We start from the raw sequence: 21,966 nt of genomic DNA, 5'->3' as shown, positions 1-21,966 counted from the left end.
TTGAGACAGGGTCTCCCTGTAGCCCCAGCTGTCCTGGAACTCACTATGTAGACTAGGCTGGCCTCGAACTCACAGAGCTCCACCTGCCTCTGCCTCCCGAGTGCTGGGATTAAAGACGTGCGCTACCACACCCGGCAACATAGACTGTTTAAAAAGAGTCCCAGCCACTTACGTTACAGAATACAGATGTTGATTGATTTGCCCACAGCGGTGTTTGCCTTGCTCTCTTATCCATTGCATGAACTGCAGACTGGCAACTGAATTTGGAGGCTCCGTTAGATCAAAGACAACTTTTTATATGTATGTAGTTTATGGATGTGTACATGCATGTGGAGCTCGGAGGACAACTTGTAGGAGTCTATTCTTTCCATCTACTATGTGGGTCCCAGAAACTGAGCTCAGATCTTCAGGCTTGATGGCAAGGAGATGGCTGGCTGGGCAAAAGTACTTGCTGTGAAAGCAAGAGAACCGAAGTTCAAATCCCTGGCACCCACGTAAAGGCCATGGCCATACACACCTGTAATCCCACCATTGTTAAGGGAGGCATAGACAGGTGGATTGTGGGGGCTTGCTGACTAGCCAGCCTAACCAAAACAGCAAGTTTTAAGTTTAGTGAGAAACCCTGCATCAGAAAAATAAGATATTGGGCTGGGGAAATGGCTTAGTGGTAGAGCATTTGCCTAATGTACACAAAGCCCTAGGTTTGATCCCCAGCCCCGAAAAAGGAAAGGTGGAGAGACACTCAGCTATCATTCTCTGCTTCTGTATGTGTGTGCTTGGGAGTGTGTAACCCCCTACCTATATATATGCACACACTACACACACACACACACCCCACGCCCCACACAACTCAAGATGATGTGACCCATATGTTCAACCACTGACTTCCACACCTTGGTTGTTACTGCACCCCATCCAGTTTCATGAAGGAACCCACTGACTTCATGGTCTACTGTGAGGATTGCATGAGCTGATTTGTGTAAAGAGCTTCAAGTAGCCCCTATCATGAACGTGATAGCTCCTGTTAGTACTTTGGTTTCTGCTTTTGGTGCCCTCTCCCTGTCTCTGGCCCTCTGTATCTCAACCTCAGCTCCAGGCCTGCACTCTTTGTCTATTTGGCAGCCTCTGTATTCCATGACTCAGAGCCAATGACCTCCATGGCGAGGAAGCTGCGGGAACTGGAGCAGCAGGTGCAGGTCCAGAACGATGAGATTCTGTCCAAGGTAGGACCTCAGGCAGGTAACGGCCAGGGAGGACTGTGTCCTCACTGAACTGCCTGGTTTGATGGCCATCCACTGACCTGGGTCCCTAGGACCTGAGCAGAGAACAGAGCCCAGTAGAACTTGAGCTGGGTAGAGCAGCAGGCTGCCAAGCAGAGATGGCAAGCCTGACCCAGCCCAAGACATGGGCCGTGTCTTTCCTTACCTTAGTGAGTAGTTTAGGGTTATCTGAGGTACAGAAGCTGTACCAAAACTTGGTAGGGATGAGGGTTTATGCTCCCCGGACAGGCAAAAGGTATAGGCTGTCACATGTGGAAGGGCTTAAGCTTACCTGGTTTCTATCCCCTGGGGTTCTGGCACCCATCAGCATTCAAACTTAGACTGAGTCTCACTGCTATAGGACCAGAAGATCCTGGCCCTGGAGGATTTGGTGAAGACCCTCCAGCAGCAGCAGGGTAAGAAGCCCTGGGCTGGGCACCTCCCCTGGGCCCATGGTTCCTGGGAACTTAGACAGTGACTTCTGGATATCAAGGTTCCAAGAGCACCAAGCTGACTCGTGGTGGGGTCTGGACAGCTAGGACCAGAGATGGGCAGCAATACTTCTTGGACAGTGCTGGAGTGACCCAGTGCCCTGAGCACACAGTGTACCATCCAAGCACGGAGGAGCCACACTCCAAGGGAACAAAAGGATTGGTGGCTCTTGAGAGTCCAGGCACTCCCTTCCCCTATCAGGTTCAGGAGAGAGGTCAGAGAGATTGAGGCCAGAAGTCATTCTCAGGAGCACCAGCCAACCTGGAGGTTGGGGCAGCTGAATCTCACCCGATCTTTCACAGGTGGCAACATGACCCTTCAGAGGCAAGAGGAGCTGGAGACACTATGCGTCCAGCTGCAGCGGCAGGTCGATGAGATGGAGGTGAGCGGCAGAGCTGGGGGTGGGGATGGGGGTGGCCAGCTGTCTTCAGTTCTGGGCTTCCCAGAAGGATTCAGGGCAGAGCCTTCTCTCAGCCTCTCTCTACCCTCCAGGGACCCTGCATGTTCTCCTGCCCTAGGCTGGCCCAGAGTTTATAGAGCCAGGGCTGTGACTAGCACCTGGTGTACTAGTACCTCCTTTTGGGTCAAATCAAAACTCTGAACGTGTCTCTCTCTGGCTTAATGGCCCTCCTGACTCTCCATGGGCTCCATTCCCAGGTCCTCACTGCGGCTTCTGTAGCTAGCCCTCGCTCTCATCTAGAACTGCTCCTCCAGCCACTGAAAATTCCCGTCTTTTGTGCTTTTTCCCACCTCAGGACCTTGGCCCATGCTATTCCCTGTGCGTGAACTGTTCCCATCCCCTGGCAAGTTTTCATTTTTCTCAGTCATTTCCTTGGAGCCCTTCTGACCTCTGACCAGGACAGGCTCCCTGTCCTCTGCTTTCCTAGTGTCTCATTTCTCTTCCCCCTGAGGGACCTTGAACTCCATGAGGGACAGATAGATCACCCTGGACCTAGTGCTGGGTGGTCCCTTGCCTCTGGCTGTGACTATTCACCCAATGACATGATCACCTCAGTCACCTTTCTTCCACTCACATGCAGTCAAGCTGCAAGGTTTGAACTGAGGACACTGGGTGCTCAGAAGGGTCCAACACAACTGCCTCCTCAGGGCCTCAAGACTCTGGTGGCCCTGCTCTTTCTAGAATCTAGCCTCTCTGTCTCCAAGCAAAAGGGTTTCCAAAGCCCTGGCCCCACAGAGGCAACCTCCGGCCTTAGCTACGGGGGAGACACCTGCGCATTGCAGGTTTGTGTGAACCTGGGGCTGTGGGTGTCAGTGGTAGCTCTGCCTGAGCTGCCTGCCAGGAATATGGCAGCCTGTGGGGTCAGCGAGGGTGAGGGCTGCACTCCACAGCTTCAGAACAGAGTGTACCCCAGTTCATGCATGTCTTCCACACATTTATTGCTTCATTAATTTAACAGACCCAAAGTGTCTCTCGTGTCTGACACTGTCAGCCATTAGGTATGTGTCATTTTCACAAAAGACCATGGCCCCCATACTCATGGGGCTGACGGTCTGCAGGGTAGAGAGACATAAGCAAGTACACAGAAGGATGAGCGTTCCAAGAGCACAGTAAATAACAAAGTGGGTGATGACAAGATAGCTTGGGGAATGGGCCACTGCTGTGGTAATGATGGGCACAAGATCTGGAGGGCGAGGAGAGGACTTGGACATGGTCTATGCAAAAAGGTGGAAGGCCTCACCTACCATATAACTTTGGCTGAGGTGGTGGATAGCCATGGGAACAAGTGGAAGAATGAAGCCAGGCCAGAGGGCCTCACTGTGGAGCTTACCCACCCTAGGTGAGGCACTGGGTGGATTCTGCTCAGAGGGGATAGGAACTGAGCAGAGGATTTCAGCAGAGGGGCCTGACACTCTGTGTGGGACAAGGGTGGGGAGGAGAAGAACCTCTAGGAGAGGCCATGGCAGCTTCAGCCAGGGTGAGAGCAGGAGATGGATTGGCTGGGATGGTTCAGAGCTGCTGCAGAGGATGCAGCATGGCCTGCTGTGGGTAGTACAGCAGAAAGGCATAGATCATGGAGGGTGCTAGATAGAACGCTGTTTTTCAAGGCAAGGATCAGGAGGGGGAGGAAACAGGACTGTTGGGATGAGGGATTCTGAGGTGCTTGTTGAACATCTGCATCTGCGTAGTTGTGAGTGGAACTCGAGCTCAGAGGTGAGAGCCACTTGGATGTGGATTTGGGTTCTGCCCTTGTGCATTTTGGAGTGGACAAGGACCATAAGGGAGAGAGTGTAGTGTGGTTGGGCCCTGGGTCCCTCACAGGTGTGTGGGTAGAAATGACAGGGAGCGCCCACATGATGGGAAGAAAACCAGCAGTGGTGAAAGAGGTAAAGATAGAATGGCACCAGGGTTTGGCCACAGGCAGACTGCTGTGGCTGCACCACAGGCAGGTCAGTGAGCTGTGGGGTGAGTGGCTGGCAGAAAGAAGGGGAGAGGAGCAAGCAACAGAAGTGTGGGCAACTCAGAAGTTGTCCTGGGCTGGAGGGATGGCTCAGTGTACCTCACAAGCATGAGGACCTGAGTTCAATCCCCAGAACCCATGTAAAATAAAAAGTGTTTATAATCCCAGTGCTGGGGAGGCAGAGTCAGGTGGTTCTCTGGGGTCCACTGGCTAACTAATCTAGCCTAATCAGGCAAACCCTAGGCCAGTAAGAGAACTTCTCTCAAAAAATATCAAGATGGGAGCTGGAGAGATGGCTCAGTGGTAAAGAGCACTGGCTGCTCTTGGAGAGGACCTGGTTTGGTTCTAGCACCCACATGGCAGCTAACAACTGTCTAACTGTCCAACAACTGGCACTCCAGTTCCAGTGATTCTGATGCCCTCTTCTGGCTGCTATGGGCAGTGCCCTTATGGATGCACTTACATGCAAGCAAAACACAGATACACATGAAACAAAAATATAAGTAAAAACACAAAAATGGACAGTGCTTGAGGAAGAAGGACACCCAGAGTTGTCCTGTGGCCTCCACATGCACATGCATGTGTACATGTGCACCCCCACACACATGGAATTGCAAACACATGAACACACACAGTCTTCCTGTGGGAGGGAGAAGAGGGAGGCTGATTCTTGCAGAGCTGGTGTCTCTGCCTCCCTATGCTTAGACCAGACTCCTGCAGCCCCCACAGTCCTGGTGGCCAGCTTTATGGAGCTCTTACACGAACCATGCACTGTGTTCAGTACTTGACATGAGGGGTCCTGCTGGTTCTATCCTACAAGCTTATGAGACAGGCGCTGTCATCTCCATCCTCCAGAGAAGGGGCCTGAGGCTTCAGGAGGCCAAAGGGTCACAGACAGGAAGTGACCAGGGTCCCCAGCACATCCTTTGTCCAGGCGACTCTGGGTTGAGCACTGAGGTTGGGGGTTGGGCTGGTGATGTTCTCCCTGGAGAGAAGCTGAGCAGATAGCACTGCACCTCATTGCTTCCTTCTGCCTCACAGAGGTTCCTTAGTGATTATGGACTGCAGTGGGTGGGTGAGCCCATGGACCAGGAGGACTCGGAGGAAAAGACAGTCTCAGAGGATGATGATCGGAACTGGATGAAGGCCAAGAAGTTCTGGAAGTCAGGTAGAATAGAGGGTCTGTCCTGGTCCCCTTCGAGCAACTTCCTGCCAGGCTGCCACTCTCCAGAGGCCCCTGGTTTCAAACCCTGGCCTCCTAGCATGAAGGGCTCCACAGGTAGCCCACATCTTATCCTTGACTCAGGGAAGGAAAAGCCCAGGCCTCTATCAATGATTACCCAACCTGCCAGCTGGTGTCCTCTCTGGTCTTGCTTCAGTCTGTCCTTGCTCATCTGCCCGTGGAGAGACCCAGAGTTATCAGGTGTTTGCTCTTTTTGCCTCAGGCTCCAAAGGTCACAGAAAGTCCACTGCCAAAGGCTGCTGTCTTAAAAAAGCAACCCCTCACCTGGCATGGTGGCACATACCTGGAATCCAGCACTTGGGAGGCTGAGTCAGGAGGACTGAGAGTTCAGGGCCAGCCTGGGCTAAATAAAGAGATCATGTTTCAGGGGAAAATGCAAAAGCAGTCCCTTTGTCTGCAAGCCCCTGTCTGGCTCCCAGGGCTCAGCCCCCTCCTCAGATCCCTTTGCAGTTTCATGTGTTAGCCACGCCATGGGATGCTCTCTCTCTCTCTCTCTCTCTCTCACACTCTCTCTCTCTCTTGTTTCCTTTTTCCTCCTCCTCTTCCTCCTCTTATTCCTTCCTCCTCTTCTTTCTCTTCCTCTCCCTCCTCTTCCTCTTCTTCCTCCTCCTCCTTTTTTTAAAAATTGAGACAGGGTCTCTCTTTATGGCCTGAAACTAGATATGCCCTGAAACTAGATATGCAGACCAGGTTGGCCTTGATGATCTCACAGAAATCCACCTGCTTCTGCCTCCCTAGTTCTGGGACTACAGGCGTGTGCCACCATGCCCCTCACCGTTTTTCATTTTAACCACTAATATCTAGTAAGGTCCCCGGTCTCTTCTTTCCCTAGATGTGGGTCCATAGAACTGACTGTTTCTGAAACTGGGTCCATTCTCATCAGTGTCAAGCAGATGTATCTCTAGCTCTAGAGTCAAACACCACCTGTTCAGGGCTGGCTGTGGCTTAGCAAGCCACTTCCCTTCCCCAAGCCTCAGGTTCTTCGACAAAATGGGGGCATGCTCTTGCCCTTGGGGTTACAAAGAGTGAATGAAGCCCAGCATGGTGGCGCATGCCTTTAATCCCACTTTAATCCCAGCACTTGGGAGGCAGAGGCAGGTGGATCTTTGTGAGTTTGAGGCCAGCTTGGTCTACATAGTGAGTTTCAGGATATCTGGGGCTACAAGGAGACCCTGTCAAAAAAAAAAAAGGAAACCCTGATTGGAAGTTGCCTGACCGGAAAAAAAAAAAAAAAAAAAAAAAGAGGGGGGGGGGGAACCAAACAACAGCAAAAAACAAAGCCAGGTTCCAATCCAAACGTGGATCCTACTCTCTGTTTGGGCCTGGACTTCATGCAGATCTCCCTTAGTCTCAGTACACAACCCCGTCCTTGTTCTAAATATACTACCTTTTTACTGGGTGTAGAGAACTGGGGAGGCAGAAGCAGATGGTTTCAATGAGATTGAGGTCAGCCAGGTCTCCATAGTGAGTTTGCGGCCAGCAGGAGTTACAGGGAGACCCTGCCTCAAAACCAAACCAAACCAAACCAAAACAAAACAAAACAAACCCTACTACATTCCTTGGCATGGGACAAAGGATGTTCTGTTTTATAGATGGGCAAACTGGGGCACAGAGTCTGAAGACTGGTTAATGGGGGTGGCTGAGAACCTATCAGGAGGTGGCCCCTGTCATTTGACAGATGAGGTGAAGGCCAGAATAAGTGGTACTGGTGCAGAGGGCTAGAGGAGGCAGAGCAGAGAGATTTGGGAGGTGGAGCCCATGGCCATGTTGACTGAGGAAATGGAGGGGAGGAGTCAGAGATGTCTCTGGGAATAGCAGTGAAAAGAGGCTGGGGAACTGTGTGAGGGGCAGGGTGAGGAGGAGAGGGCAGAGTGAGGCCCTGCCGTGCAGACATTGTGGGCTTGCATGCAGCAACTAGAAATCTGAACCCAGGGTGTGGTATCCTTGCCACTGTTCTCTAGGGTCTCTGGTTAAGAGGTAGGCCCTAAAAGGTGGCTGTGAGACCTGTGAGAAGGCTCAAGGCCCAGAGGTTCACCTGTGTTACACCTGGCACCCAGCCTTCCTCATGACCTGGAGGTGTCTCCTGCTGGAGTTCTAGTTTTCAGAGGGGTCAGACCAGATGGCTGGGCCCTGGACCCACCCACTGGTTTTCTGCTCTTCCTGGGTACCCACCCCATCCCCCAAAAGAACAGCATGTACCACATTCTGCTTAGTTGGTGTGGCTCCACGGCTGGCTCCCCAGCTAAAGCAACCCATGGAAACACTATCTCCCTCTGTTCTGGAGCTCCTGGGCTACGGAGCCCTCTACACCTTTTGCTTTTGCTTTTCAGTGTGGGAGGGGCCTTGATTTTCTTCCTCTGGCCAGATGAGACATGAGGGCATGTTTTCCATTCCAAGCAGCTTTTCCTCCTGGGAACTCCCTCTTTTCTCAGGGGCTGGCCCTGCCTCTTGGTTCCCAGTCCTGCCTTCTCTCTGGCTCATTTCCTGGGTTCCCTCTTGCTGGATGCTATTTCCCACAGGCTCTGGAGCACAGGCCAATGGGCAGGTGAGCCAGAATATCAGTATTGGGCCAAAGGGCAGCCAGATGCTCTGGAGATGAGGATTTAAATTGTTTTTTTTTTTCTTGGTCTTTTTGAGACAGGGTCTCCCTGTAGCCCCAGCTGTCCTGGAACTACCTATGTAGACCAAGCTGGCCTTGAACTCACAGAGATCTGCCTTCCTCTGCCTCCTGAGTAGTGCTGGGATTAAAGGCATGTGCCACCAGTTGGAGCCAGGGACTTTTGCCTTAGGCATGAGTGCTGGTTTCTTCCTTGAAGGACCCCAACAGAGGGGAAGCCTTTGAAAGGGCATGGCCCCAGGCTCAGCAGGACATCAAACATCACATAGAATGCTGTGCCAAGTCCTTCAGGGTATGTGGAGACATGAAAGGGACAGTCGTCTGGTTACAACACATGGGCAGCTGGGCCTCGGGGCTGAGCGCATCAGTGGGCTTGGAGTTCTGCATTCTCCTGTCCCTCCTCGTTCTCCTGTCTTTCTTCCAGGTGTCCCAGCTCTTCCTTCTAGGCCCCACTTCCACCCCTAACCTTCCTTCCAAGTCCCAAATCCCTAAGTCTGGTTAAAGCTAGGTCATTTCCTGTCTTTTCTTTTTTTGTCTTTTTGAAGCAGGGTCTCCCTGCAGCCCCAGCTGGCCTGGCACTCCCTATGTAGACTAGGCTCGCCTCGAACTCACAGAGATCCACCTGCCTCTGCCTCCCAGGTGCTGGGATTAAAGGTTTGTGCCACCTCACCTGGCTTTATGCTAGGTCATTTCTAAGCGAGGAGGCCATACTGGCCCCATAGGTAGGCCTGCTTGACTTGTTCCTGACTGAGGTCTGGGTAGGCCTCCTTCCCCACCCTCACTCCCACCTCAAGCCCTTTTTCCTTTTCTCCCATCTTTTAGCTTTTCCATTGAATCCCCACAGGTATACCTGGGCTGCCACCGTGGCTGTGCCAGCATCTCATGGGAAGAGCCCTGCTAGAGTGAAAGGGTTAAAGGCCAGGCTGGGTATTTTGGATGGGCAGACAGAAAAACCTGAACCCATTCCTTCCTCCACAGGTGATGCTATAATGAGCCTGGATCCTTAGCTGTCATTACCCAGAGCACCCAGCACAGTATTTAGCATATAGGCCAGAGTATATGTGCCAGCACAAGATGGGCTGTGGTACCTGGTGTATTCAGGCCTGGACTGTCAGTGTGTTGGGACAGTTTACATGATGAGGTTGGGACAGGGCAACACCAAGCCAGGTGGCAGGGGCCAGAGTGAGAGTTGGGGTTCATGTGCAGGTTTCAAGGCAAAGCTTCCCTTGTGCAGATCTTCTCTGGCACCAACCAGACTCTCAGAGCCTCTACTCTCTGTCCAGGCTCCTGGAGAGCAGAGAACATGCAGTTGATGTATCTAGAGAGGGCCTGGCCTGCAGAGGTGTGGTAACAGTGGCTGTTTCCTGCTGTAAGGGGCCATGAGGCTGGACAGGAACAGGGGCAGCACCCTGAGAGGTGGGGCATCTCAGCATCAAGGCAGAAACTGGAGGGGCCACCTCTCACTCTACCAGTGAGTGTCAGGGTCTGGGCCTGCTGTGGGCTATGCCGCACTCATGGGGACACTTAGCGTATGTCATTGTCATTGTTTGGTACCCTGTCTCCTTCGATTGAGTATGAGCCTGAAGAGGGCAGGACTCTGACCAGGGTGTTGACATGGTTCTCATGATTCTCAGAGCCTCTCAGAGCTCCAGACGGGGTGGGCAGATGGCTCAGCTGTGCTTCTACTTTTTTTTGAGACAGGGTCTCATTATATGTAGCCCTGGCTGGCCTAAAACTCACTATGTTGACTAGGCTGGCCTCGAACTCATAGAAAGCCACCTGCCTCTGCCTCCTGAGTGCTGGGATTGAAGGTGCATATCATCATGCCCAACCTCAGCAAGTGCTTTGAGAGTCCACCTGCGCTAGACTAGGGCTCAGCAAGTCAGCTATGTTTAAGGAATACCCAGAGTGGTTGAATGGCAAATAAACACAACATGACAAGATTGTGTGACAAGGGCCCAGGAAGTAGGCTCGGGGGCTGCAGGAACCAAGGCAGAAGTGGGAGGGGCTTTTAGCAGGTTCTCAGAACGTGTGTGGCGGCAGGGCAGCCTGAGGTGGAGCAGGGGTTGGTAGTTGACAACTGCACCCACACTCTGCCAGGTACTTCCTCCGAGTCCCCCTCAGCCCTGCCAGCACTGTCACTGCCCTCATTTTATACAAGAGGAAGCTGAGGCTTAGAGATACTCCTTGCCCAAGGCCATCGTAGAGCGCAGAAGCAGCAGCCCTGCCAGTGTGGTCCCGGAATGTCAGACGTGCTGAGGGGAGAGGCCTGGCCAAGGACCCAGGGGTGCAGCAAGCCTCCTGCTCCCAGACACCAGCTCACAAAAGTCAGATGATCAGGCTTGCAAGCCTATAGTCCTAGACTTTGGGAGGTAAAGGTAGGAGGGTCAGGAGTTCAAGGTCATCCACAGCTTCTGAGACAGTCAAGGCCAACCTGGGCTACAGGAGACTTAATCTCAAAAACAGCTACCCCCCCAAAAAGCGACCACAAAAATTGCATGAGACCTCAGAGGTGATCCGCAGCATTGGGTCCCTCTCTGAAAGGGATACTAGGGACCTGCATCCCAAGAGCCATCACAGCAGCAACCAGCATGGTCACAGAGTTGAAGCTTTCACCCAGATTCTGCAAGGTTTATGTGGCCAGGGGCATGACACCGCCAAGTCTAATTACCTCATCTGTCCCTGGAAACCATAAGACTTGCCTTTGAGCATCATTTACAGACAGGCCCATTGGCCTGCTTTGTGGCCAGGTCAGGGTACTTGCCTGTTCAGCCTACAGAAAAGAGAGTTGCAGCTCAAAGGAAATGCCCTTACCCTGGTCCTGCCACTAGCCAGAGCCAGAGCTGAGACCTGTCCTTTGGCCTTTGTCACCCATGGAGGCCCCTACCCCCACCACACTTCGGGCCTCTGTCGTCACTGGCTTTACAATGCTGCTGTGATGGCCTCACCATCCTTCCTGTCTACTTTCTTAGCCCAGGTTTCCCTGGAGCTGTGATTCCTTCTTCTTGGGTCCCCTGTCCCCGTCTCCTGTCTATGCACCTAATGGCAGCCCAGGCCACCCTACTTACCTTGCCCTTTTCCTGGCCTGGGCTAGCTAGGTTTCTTTTCTTTTTCTAGGCAGAAAACAGACAGGTGACCCCCCACCCGCCCCAAGTCCTCCCTCTATCCTACCCACTATTTTTTCTTTTCTGTGCAAATGCCCATCCACTCATCTTCTGAAGCAAGCTTGGTGTTGTTTTTGTTTTTCTGAGACAGGGTCTCATTGTGTAGTCCAGGCTGTCCTGGAACTCACTGTGTAAACTAGGTCTGCTTGCCTGTGTCTCCCCAGTGCTGGGATTAAGACATGCACCACCATGCCCAGATTGAAGCAAACTGTCACCACCACTATTTCTTGGCACCCTTCCCTGGGCTCCTGCCTGTCTCCTTCCCCCACTGCCCACTCTTATCTATCAGCTCCCTGAAGCCCCAGGAGCACTGTGGTCTGCCTGGGCCAAGGCTGCTATCAGAGCTTTCTAGACCTGGGGTTGTAGCTCATTTGGTAGTGTGCTTGCCTAGCATTCACTGGGGTAAGATCCCCAGTACCACATAAACTGGTGGTGGTGGTGCACAGGAACCCAGCTTGTTTTTTCTGGAATGGAAGAAACTGGGGAAACCTGGGGGTTGGAGTGCAGGCATAGCCCTTCAGTAGCCAATGCTGGGGAGAAAGGAAGGCTGGCTGGGGCCTACTGTTTCAGTAGCTGCAAAGGCAACAGGAAACATAGCCCCCTGCACCTGTCCTTCCACTGTGGGGAGAGGAGCTGGATCCCCAGGGCCCTGACCCACATCCTGCCACAGCCTGACAGTCCTGGTGAAAACAGTTTTTAAGAAGACCCGAAATCAGTCGTGTTCTGGAGGCTTGTATCCTATTGGGCCACTTAGCTGGGGGCTGGGGCCCTTCAAAGACTGCAGACCAAGACCATCTCTAGTCAGTATCCCTCCTGCCCTCTACCCTTCTTCTCTGGCACTTTTGTGGCTGTTTCCTTCACTCTGTCTGGAACCCATGCACAGCTGTGTGTGCAACAGTTTTCAAAGGCGTCCAGAGCTTTGGCAGCTGCTCAAAAGGATCTGTGACCGAGAAATAGTTGCTCCACATCTGTCCAAGCAGCTGTCCCAACGTCCTCCCTAACAGCCATCTGTCCCTGCTCCTGCCCTCCCTCTCTTGATGATACAGCTGGGTGGGGACAACAGACACTAGTTAGCACAGCACAGTCCCAACTCCTCCTCTAACTTGCCAGGGGGCCTGGGATGTGTCATTTTGCCTCCTTCTGGACCTGTTTCCTCATGCTTTTAAGCGGGGATTAAACAGGCCCTGCCTCGTAGCCTCAGGGCTAGCCTGCAGACCATTTGTGCAAGGTAGAGCTCGTAATCTAATGTGGTCAGTTCAGGTTGTTCCAAGATGGCCCGTTCACGGTCATTTCTTTGGTGCCTTTATAAACACCCTTGGAGGCCAACACTATTGGCATTCCATTCTAGCCCAGATCATTAAATGACTTGGTAGGGCTAATGATTTGGTAGAAGTGCAGGGGATGGGATTTGAACCCTGAAAGCTTTGATCCAGATCTAGGAGCTCTGCCAACCCAGTACTGGACATACAGGGGATGGGATTTGAACCCTGAAAGCTTTGATCCAGATCTAGGAGCTCTGCCAACCCAGTACTGGACATAGGTTTTGCATCAAACTCTGTTCTTGCTCCTACTTCTGAGCATTGCTAAGTAAGCTACTGAACTTTCTCCAGCCTCAGTTTCCACATCTGGAAAATGGAATGGGTATATAACCATTACAGTGTAGGGTCTGTAAGAAGAGGGAATGTGAAGATGGCTATTAAACCCTTGGCCCAAAGTAAGTGCCCAGCTAGGTGTGGCATGTCCGTAATCCCAGCACTTGGGGAAGCACAGTAACAGGATCAGGATTCCGAGGTCTTCCTCGACTACACAGGGAGTTCGAAGCCAACTTGAGTAACAAGAGACCCCAGCTCAAACAAATAAAAAGGTCGGAGTGAGAACCCAATAAAAGACAGCAGCTACTGTTACCTAGTACAGCCTTACCTTTTCCTCAGGTGACCCCTTAAGGAGATGGAGGCCACTGCTGCTTGGGAGCGGCCCACCAGCCAGGGCTGCTACGGCACGAAAAAGTCAAAAAGCTCATGGGTGTCTATCCTTCTTGCTAGGGGATTCAGTCGTGCCTCCTGAGGTGGACTTTGACAGGCTGCTGGCCAGCCTGCAGGATCTCAGTGAGCTGGTGGTAGAGGGTGAGGCCCAAGTGACACCAATGCCCGGTGGGGCGCAGCTCCGTACCCTGGAGCCCATCCCACTGAAGCTCTACAGGAATGGCATCATGATGTTCGATGGGCCCTTCCGGCCTTTCTATGACCCCTCCACACAGGTAGGAGCTGTGGGTGGTGGCTCGGGGGCCTTTGCCTGCCCCATTGGCTTGGAGATACCAGAGCTCATTCCAGGCCTAGTTTGTCATCCATAGGGCACACAGCCCCCCACCTCTCAAGTCTTGGGGCTCCCAGTATTTCCAGAGTGTGATGCCCAGGGCCTGACATCCAAACAGGTAGCAGGCTCAGCATTGCAGGGCAGAGCATGGCTCCAGGGGCCTCACCTGTCCTCTCCCCCTGCAGCGCTGCCTCCGGGACATACTAGATGGCTTCTTCCCCACAGAGCTCCAGCGATTATACCCTGATGGAGTCCCCTTTAAGGTAACCAGCTGCTCCTCAACTCATCCTTTCCTTGTGTGGCTTTGGAAAGTATGGGTAGACAGCTTCCTCAGAGAATTAGCCATCTTGAATGGGGAGCCATCCACTCAGATCATCAGAGGCCCTCCAAGAGGAGGGTGAGCCAGAGGCTGGCTATGAGGGCCCTAGGCTGCGTAGTAGACAGTGCCCTCTGCTGGCAAGCTGAAGGTACAGCATTGGCTGTGGGTCCACTGTTCTGCCTGCCCTCCCCAGCTCTTAGGACTTGACAGCTGGGGCACCCGAGGCATCTGTTACACATAGGAACCTCCCATCTGCCCCAGAGGCTTCTGAAGTCATGTGGTTGGGGTGGCCAGGAGCCACAAACACTGAAAAGAGAGGCAAATGCTGGATGGACTGCAGGGACCGATGAGCCTATCTGTGGTCAGGGCTGGGCTCCAGAGGCAGGTTGTCTCCACAGCGAGGGTGTGTGTAAGACATGTGCAAGTGAGGAGAGATTGAGTCATGTTGGCAGTGCCTGTGCGGTAACGTGAGCACTGATGGTCTGACTGCAGACTGGGCAAGAGCAGGGGCTTTGCCCTCTGCAGACGTGACCAGATGGGGGTGTGGGAGGGGTGGTACTGAGGCTTCAAGCTGGCACGAATGAGGGATACCTGCAGGAATGGGGCCGGGGTGACAGCAGCATTAACTGTGGCCCTCTTCTCTCAGGGCCTGTTTCCCTGTCTGTAAAACGGGGATTGTATTAGATTATTCCTTGGGCCTGTTCTTGGGGCCTCTGGGCAAGCAAGGGTGGAGGGTGGGGCCCAGGGCTGAGGAGTTGGGCTCCCCGATGCTGTGGTCCTTCCTTCCTGCCAGGTAAGCGACCTGCGAAATCGGGTCTACCCGGAGGATGAGCTGGGCCCATTCCCAGGTGAGGGTCGTGTGGTGGGCTGGCAGAAAATTCGCGAGGTCTCAGACAGGGTGGAGGACCCTTCAGGTAAGCTGGGGCCCCAGGGCTGGCTGGGGGGCTGTGCAGAACCAGCTCCGGGTGGCCTCTACAGTGTTCAGTTCCTCCCTGGGCCAAGGTCCCCAATACCCTCCCTGCAGGCTCCAGGATGACTGCTGAGAAATTTCTGAACAAGCTTCCCAAGTGTATAATCCGACAAGGCGAGGTGATTGACATCCGGGGTCCCATTAGGGACACCTTGCAGGTGAGGCCAGCCCTAATTCCCCAGCCTTATTTGGGAGACTTTATTACCAACTCTGACAGCCTACAGCATCTTGCTGGCCTATGGGACCCAGAAGGCCAGGATGGCAAGGAGATCCTCAGACTACCATGTCTCCTCGGAGCTGGTGAGGACTCTGCCACCTGGGTTGGCTGCATCTGGGAGGTGAACCCAAGGCCCAGGCCCTGCCCTTGAGGAGCAGGCCTCAGCAGTGGCGTTGCTTCTAGTTCTGTAGGCCGGTACAGCACTCCCTGGCCTCACAGAGCTTCTCTTCGCTCCTGTACTGCCCTTCCCAAGTTCCCCCAGGAAGGCGCCTCTTCTCAGGACTCCTGTGCCTCCTTCACCTCACTGGCCACTCCATGAAGTCCTCCTAAGCCCTCGTTCCTTTCTCTCCATCCCTGCCTCCTACGACCCTAGTCTGGGCTCCAGTGTGTCTTGAAGACAACCTCCTTGTGCAGGCCTCCCCCTTCACTTTGCTGCTAGCCTTCTCTGTTGAAGTCATCCAGGGAGAAAGCCCATTTAGCATCACTGCCCTCCTCACCTCTAACCTTTCCTTCCTTCCAGTCCACCTTGGTTCCCAGCTTTGGCTATGACTTGCCGGCATTTCCTAAATATATCACCTCCTTTCCAAGGTCCTTCTTGTCCGCCCTGCCCCCCCATTCCATTTTGAAGGACCACTCCTCATCCTTCAGCCCCAGCTCAGGTGGTTTTCCCCTGGCGAGGTCTTCCCCAACCCCAGGCTGGGTCGGGCATTCAAGCCTAGCTGTCATCTGGGTGGGTCTGTGTTTCCCACTGGACTGGGGGATGATGATATTGCCTTCTAGAACTTCCTTTCCCTTCCATCTCTCCTTGGGCCTTGGTTTACACAGAACACTCCAGCCCTTTGGCTCACTGGTCTCATCCATCCCTGCTCAAGGATAAGCCAGTCCCCTCCAAGGGTGGGGAAATGACCTAGGTGGGGCCCAGGGCTCCATCTACTCCATGACCGCCTTCCAGAACTGCTGCTGCCCAATGCCTGCCCGGATCCAGGAGATCGTAGTGGAGACACCTGCCTTGGCTTCTGAGCGGCAGAGGTGAGGGCTGATCAGAGGGGAGAGCAGGGAAGAGAGGAAAGGGCCTGGGGAGCACTGAGGGCCTCTGGCCTGCAGGAGCCAGGAGTCACCCAGCACACCAGTGCCTTGGCTCTCCATGCTGCGTATCAAATCTGAGAATGGGGAGCAGGCCTTCCAACTGATGATGCGGCCGGAGGACACTGTGGGCGATGTGCGCATCCTCTTAGCACAGGCCAGGTGGGCACAGGGCAGGGCTGGGGCCACTGGGAGCCTCGGGACCTATGGCCTGGCCTGATGTACTCTGCTGGACACCCAGGAACATGGACTCGGCCACCTTTGAGATCTGCAGCACCTTCCCACCCATGGTCTACCAGGATGATGCGCTCACACTGCAGGCTGCAGGCCTGGTGCCCAATGCAACACTGTTGTTGCGGTCTCGACGGGCTCTGCTGTCCAACCCCAGCTTTGGTACTGGCTCTGGCCCGCACCCTGGCCCAGGCCTGGGTTGATGGCCCTGAATAAAGTGCTGTCCCTGATAACATGAGCTCTCTAGGCAGGGCGGTATTGAGGGGAAGGCTGAGGCCCAGCTGGGCCAGGGAGGGGGCGGTACTGACACGCCCCTTAGTAACTGGAGCCCCAGCTTAGCTGCTGGGTCTTTGTCCTCTCAGTTCCTTTTTCTCCCAAGTTGTGTTAAGTGGATCCCTTGGAGGAGGGATTCCGAGGAGGGAGTAGCCAGCCCCAGCTGGGTATACATTCCCTGCCTCAGCTGAGGCTGAGACCACTGAGGACAGTCAGAGCTCCACACAAGCTCAAGGGAACACGGCTTCTATACTATACAAAGCCACTGCACAGCTACCCCCACACCCCTCAATCCGCAGCTGTGCACCCACCCCTGTGACACACCCACACAGCCAGCCTGCTTCAACACAGGAGGCAGCCCCCACTCCAGGCAGGCAAATGGATGGGTGCCAGAAGGTGCATGGGATAGGGTGGTTCAGCCACCATGTCCAGAAACTGCATGTCTACCGTGGCCATGTGGTGAGACAGTCAGACATTCACAGGCAGGCAGAAGTGATGAACACAGTTTCCCCACAATCACAGCCACAAGCCTTCCCCAGCAGGGACCCAGGACACCACTACCAGACAGTGCCAGTGGAATGGGCCTTTAATTGTCTCTAAGATGCTCCCAGGAGGGGGACTGCGGGGCCTTTGGCAGAGCTCTGGCTGATGGTACCAAGAGAAATGCCTATCAATCAGTGCTAGGCAGGGAGGTAGCCCCAAGGCCTGGCTGGGGACAGCCAGGATTGGGACTTTGCTTAAGACAATTTCTAGTATCAGTGAGTAAGGAATGTTGCCTTTGAAAAGGGAAGAGGGGGAGATCACAGAAAGGGCCTGGGGTTTTAGAGAGGGACTCTAAGATTGGGAATGATGGGGAGTTGGTCACAAGGTCTTTCTGGGCCTGCTGTAGAGTTGGGTGGGGACCGCCCAGCTTGACTCAGGCCAGCTTCAGGAACTCCTGCAGCGTGTTCTGTTCCACAGCCTCCACGAAGAGTTCATAGTCCTGAGGGAGGGGGTGATCACCTGAGTGCAGGTGCAGGAGGCCCCAGTGTTTTGTCCGGGTCTGAACCTGGCTGCAGTCCTCCACCACCACTCCCCCTCACCCCCAGTCCCAGGGCCCATACCCCACAGTACTGGTCCCCGTTGACAATCTGGGGTGGGGTGGCTTTGGGATTGCCTGCCAAGGCTCGCATCTCATCTCGCAGGGCGTTGTCCTGGGAGATGTCCACTAGCTCGTATTGGATTCGCTTCCCGTCCAAGATGCGGGTCACCTCATTCTGCTGGGACTTGATCTAAGGGCAGAGGATGGACAGGGTTGGTAGGCAGGTCTGGAGGATTTATGGGGAGACTCAGCACATGTTAGTTAGTAGGAGCTTTTGTCCCCATACCTACTCTAGGGGAAGATTATGGCCTCAGGTTTGGGAAGGGTCCAAGGAGGGAGCAGGACCACCTACACGAGTAGGGGTCAGAAAGAGAAGGCGCTGAAGTTCAGGGCAGGACAGGGAAGCTGGGGGCTCAGCCAGGGGCAGGCCTCGCTGAAGAACTACACTCCAACGCACATAGTGGAGAGGACGAGGGGGTGATGGAAGTCGGGGGTGCGGGAATGGACGTCCCCATGATGGGGGATGGGTGTGGGCATCTTATGCTGGGAATGCCGAGGACCGAGGATATCTGGCGGGGTGAGGGGGGGCGGGGGACGGGACTCAGGTTGGGCTGCGCCCCTGGCCCGGACCCGGAGGCCGTGCCCCGCACCTCGCTGCCTCCATCGCGGGGGCGGGTCCCGGCGCGGGTGGGAGCCCAGGGAGCCGGCCCCACTCTGCCCGGGTGCCGGCCCCGGCGCACACTTACTTCGCGAGAGCCGGTGACCGACGTGCTGTAGACGCGCAGGCCACTCATGCTGCAGGTAGGGGACGTGCAGACCAACCGAGGGCGGTGGGAGCGGCAGATGCACGGCCGGGACGACGCGGCCGCCGCTCGGGAGCGGTTTCCTTCCTGCTCCGCCCGCGAGTCACTGCCCTCCCGACCAATGGGCTGCGCAAGCGGGTAAGGCGGGGCCTGCACGACCCCGCCCTGCGCTGGAGGCCCCCCCATCCCTTCCCGGCGGGGTGGCCTGGAGCCGCAGGACCGTCTAAGGAGGCTGCTAGGCTACCCCTAGCCCTTTCCGATGATGTAGGGCTCAGGGGGTGCGGCCGGGAGGACAGATGGCAGGAAGGTTCGCGTAAAGCCTCTCATTTACCCAGTAAGTGCATCGAAACTGCCGGCCCAGAGCCGCGGAGGGCTCCAGGAGGCCCCTGACAGTGAAGCTAACCTAGGGCTGGGAAGGCCGCGCAGCTTCCAAAGCGGGGGAGGGGGCAGCCAAGACACTTTTCCCTAAAGCGCCTCTCGTCTTCTAACAGGCTCAGGCAAGAAAGGGTGGTGGCTGTAGGCTGGGGCCACACCCTTCAGGAGCCAGATGGAGAGCAAGGTAAGGAAGGCTGCCCGACTGCTCTCCTGCTCTCCAGGGTGGAGGCGAAGCTAGTGCCAGGACGGCCCAGCCTGGCTCATACTGGCCCTTGTCAAGAGATCCAGAGCTAGTTTTAGGGTGGCCCTAGCTCAACTCCTCCTCTACGTTGTAAATGGCACCCCAAAACTATGAGTGACTATTATCAAGAATTCAGCTGTTGAGACAGTGCAGAGTGGTCCAACCTAGCTTATTCCAATCTTGGAGAAAGCTGTTAATAATCGGCCTCAAGAGTCACCCTAGGGCAGGGCTAGCTAGGTAATGGCCCAGGAAGCCAATCTAGCACTCTGAGGCAAACTGCCAGGCTCTGGGGAAGCCACTTCCTCAGAATTTTGCCACTGAAACCCAGAGGCTGACAACTTCCTCTTTGGGATGTCTGCTGAAACTTTCCAGTGACAACTTGCTCTATGACTCAGGGCAGTTTTTGGCCAACAGAAAGTAGTGTGGGCAGCAATCATACTTGTCCCCACAGACAGACAATGAAGCAGAAGTGGTCAGAGATATGGACACCAGTCAGGCGTGGTGGTACACGCCTTTAGTCCCAGCACTTGGGAGACAGAGGCAGGCAGATCGCTCTGAGTTCAAGGCCAGCCTGGTCTACAGAGTTCCAGGCCAGCTGGGACTACAGGGAGACATGAAGATGGACACAAAACTGGACCTGCCACTCCTTGTGGCTGCCTGGCTCCAACAAGCCAGAGTGAAGTGTGGGCAGGGAATGATGGAAGGCTAAGAGAAAACAGAAGCATCTATTAAATATTTTATTCTATAATCAAAATAGGCAATACAAACCAATTGACATAACAAAGATTTATATAAATAACTGCTTATAAACGTTATGAAGAAAAAATACCCGTGAGCATAATGGCTGGGCTCCCATATAGGGTGGGGACCAACCAGACAGCTCTGTCTTTAGGAGGCAGGAGCCCAGAGGCCAAGGGTGGCCAGGTGGGTGAGGCTGCTCTGAAGGGAAGGGCTAAGTCACTCCATAAATAAAACATAAACCCGTGAAAACACTTTCAAGAAGGTCTACACAGGCCCTGGAGTGAGGTCCAAGATCCTTCTAGCAGCCCAGAGCTTAGCAAGTCTGGTTATGGCTGCCTCTGCAGCCATCAACTGCTTTGCTCTACAGACACACACCCACCCCTACCCCTCTGCTGGACACACACACACACACACACACACACACACCCCTACCCCTACCCCTCTGCTGGCCTGGCTCCAGACAGACAGACAGACAGACAGACACACACACACACCCCTACCCCTCTGCTGGCCTGGCTCCAGAACTAGGAGACCTAAGGCTGGCCCAAGAACCAGATACTAACAACTGTGAGATGCTCCCCAAACCAGGAAGCAAGAAAAACCAGAAAGCAGAATCCAAAGGCCCCAGAAAAATACATGGGACCGGAGGAAACACTGAACACTTTACCTTAGAACTGACCCATACTAGATACTCTGAACTCACAAGGAGTCCAGAGCAGGAAAAGAAAAGCTTCCCAAACCCAACAAGAGAGGCAAAAACCAGAGGGCGAGCCACAGGTCCCAGCCCTGGAGAAGGGGAGCAGTTTCATAGTTGCTCTGTGGTTTTCTGGGAGAAACTTCTGCCCAAACCCAGCACCACAAAGGAGTCTGCACTCAGGCCCCCAAAACTGGCTACCTGGAAGGCCTGAGAACAAAAGAGACCATGCTGATCACATGCCTGGGGTCTAGGGACACAGGGCAGCTAAGAAGTCTCTGGTAAAAGATGGCACAACAGGCAGATTAAGGAGCACTCGGTAACCCCTAAACCCTGATTCCTAGTGAGAATTTTGCTAATGAGATGACCCTGAGGCTTCTGTGAAAACAGCTCTGAGGAAGCAGCAGCTGGCTGGAACCTGAGAAAATCCAGGAAGCCCAGCTCAGTTCCCAGGAAGGCTGATCTACTGGGGCTGAGACTTCTTAAAAGGTGACTGCTACTCCTACTCAGCCTTTCCAAGCCCCTCTTCTGAGCACCAGGTGGATCAAAATATGGAGGAGGAATGAATGTGGATCCATTCTGAAGATGGAGAGGGGAGCTATGCAGCCTGTTTGCCTTTGATGTCAGTTAGCTGGGAACAATTTCTGAGGACCTTATCAGTTAAAAATCTGAAAAAAGGTTAATTAGTAACTCACCCTTTTAGAGTGAATTGAGATAACAGGAAAAACACAACCCAATAAGGCAAAGCCAGTGTGCAGCAAAGCAGGCAGACTTCGCACAACAAGCCCTGGCCACAGATGCAGGCGTTCCCCAATTCCTCCCCTCTGGGTGCAGCAGCAGAATTGTCAGGGCAGGAAGGTTCTGGCTAGGCTCCCAGCAGCTTAGGTTCTCTCTGGCATTCCTCACTGTGTAGCACAGTTGTCTCCCATGTCCTGGGCATATCTGTCTGACAGGCTGGTCCTTAAGTCCTCAATGTCATGACGCAACTGTTGAACTTCTTCCAGTTTTCTCCTCATCACATCTGGCTTCTGCAAATCTAGCGGAGTCCCTGGGTGCTGTGTGGCTGAGGAGAACATTGAAGAGTGTTAGCAAATCAGCTGGGAGAAACTTCACACGGAAGGGGCCAGTAGTTCTTTAGGCTCACGATCGTGGGCACAGCTTTTTTTTTTTTTTTTTGGTTTTTTTGGGAAAGGGTCTCCCTGTAGCCCCAGCTAGCCTGGAACTTGCTATGTAGCACAGGCTGGCCTCGAACTCACAGAGATCTACCTGCCTCTGCCTCCCAAGTGCTGGGATTAAAGGCAACACCACACCAGTAGGGCATAATTTTAAAGAAGCAGCTGGGGATAGTGGGTTGATAATTTTGTTGCCTAAGGCCTGCTTTCTTCATTATCCTCTAAGGAGGCCTGTTTGTGAAACACTTAATGAACACT

General features: G+C 54.0%; 3 protein-coding genes across 8 annotated transcripts in view; 1 reads left to right on the top strand and 2 right to left on the bottom strand.

Moving 5' to 3' along the window:
• Nucleotides 1–16,552, top strand: part of Ubxn11 (UBX domain protein 11) — a 27,115-nt gene extending 10,563 nt beyond the window's left edge. For 4 of the 5 annotated variants that reach the window (XM_029565231.1, XM_008836814.3, XM_029565232.1 and 1 more), the window contains 11 exons: nucleotides 1,123–1,223; nucleotides 1,621–1,675; nucleotides 2,054–2,133; nucleotides 5,213–5,339; nucleotides 13,238–13,452; nucleotides 13,694–13,771; nucleotides 14,621–14,741; nucleotides 14,852–14,955; nucleotides 15,967–16,043; nucleotides 16,119–16,259; nucleotides 16,339–16,552. In XM_029565231.1, the coding sequence (XP_029421091.1) occupies nucleotides 1,123–1,223; nucleotides 1,621–1,675; nucleotides 2,054–2,133; nucleotides 5,213–5,339; nucleotides 13,238–13,452; nucleotides 13,694–13,771; nucleotides 14,621–14,741; nucleotides 14,852–14,955; nucleotides 15,967–16,043; nucleotides 16,119–16,259; nucleotides 16,339–16,531 (1,292 nt within the window). In that variant the 3' untranslated portion in view covers nucleotides 16,532–16,552. Of the gene's footprint in view, nucleotides 1–1,122; nucleotides 1,224–1,620; nucleotides 1,676–2,053; nucleotides 2,134–5,212; nucleotides 5,340–13,237; nucleotides 13,453–13,693; nucleotides 13,772–14,620; nucleotides 14,742–14,851; nucleotides 14,956–15,839; nucleotides 16,044–16,118; nucleotides 16,260–16,338 lie in introns of those variants that run through there. The other variant, XR_003850114.1, reaches the window with a different exon arrangement.
• A 617-nt stretch (nucleotides 16,553–17,169) lies between these two features.
• Sh3bgrl3 (SH3 domain binding glutamate rich protein like 3) lies at nucleotides 17,170–18,661 on the bottom strand. The gene is made up of 3 exons (XM_008836813.3): nucleotides 18,429–18,661; nucleotides 17,705–17,872; nucleotides 17,170–17,583 (listed from the first exon to the last, which is right to left on the bottom strand). Exons 1-3 carry the CDS (start codon nucleotides 18,474–18,476, stop codon nucleotides 17,518–17,520), a joined length of 282 nt encoding a protein of 93 aa, XP_008835035.1. The 5' UTR covers nucleotides 18,477–18,661; the 3' UTR covers nucleotides 17,170–17,517.
• A 1,180-nt stretch (nucleotides 18,662–19,841) lies between these two features.
• The window catches only part of Cep85 (centrosomal protein 85), a 36,776-nt gene continuing 34,651 nt past the window's right edge, over nucleotides 19,842–21,966 (bottom strand). For both annotated transcript variants that reach the window (XM_008836811.3, XM_008836812.3), the window contains one exon: nucleotides 19,842–21,599. In XM_008836811.3, coding sequence (XP_008835033.1) covers nucleotides 21,439–21,599 — 161 coding nt within the window. In that variant the 3' untranslated portion in view covers nucleotides 19,842–21,438. The remainder of the gene's footprint in view (nucleotides 21,600–21,966) is intronic.

This window comes from Nannospalax galili, unplaced genomic scaffold (assembly GCF_000622305.1).
Source record: "Nannospalax galili isolate Female #2095 unplaced genomic scaffold, S.galili_v1.0 scaffold1258, whole genome shotgun sequence".
NCBI classification, from domain to species: Eukaryota; Metazoa; Chordata; class Mammalia; order Rodentia; family Spalacidae; genus Nannospalax; species Nannospalax galili.
This window is presented reverse-complemented; position numbering and strand designations above follow the sequence as displayed.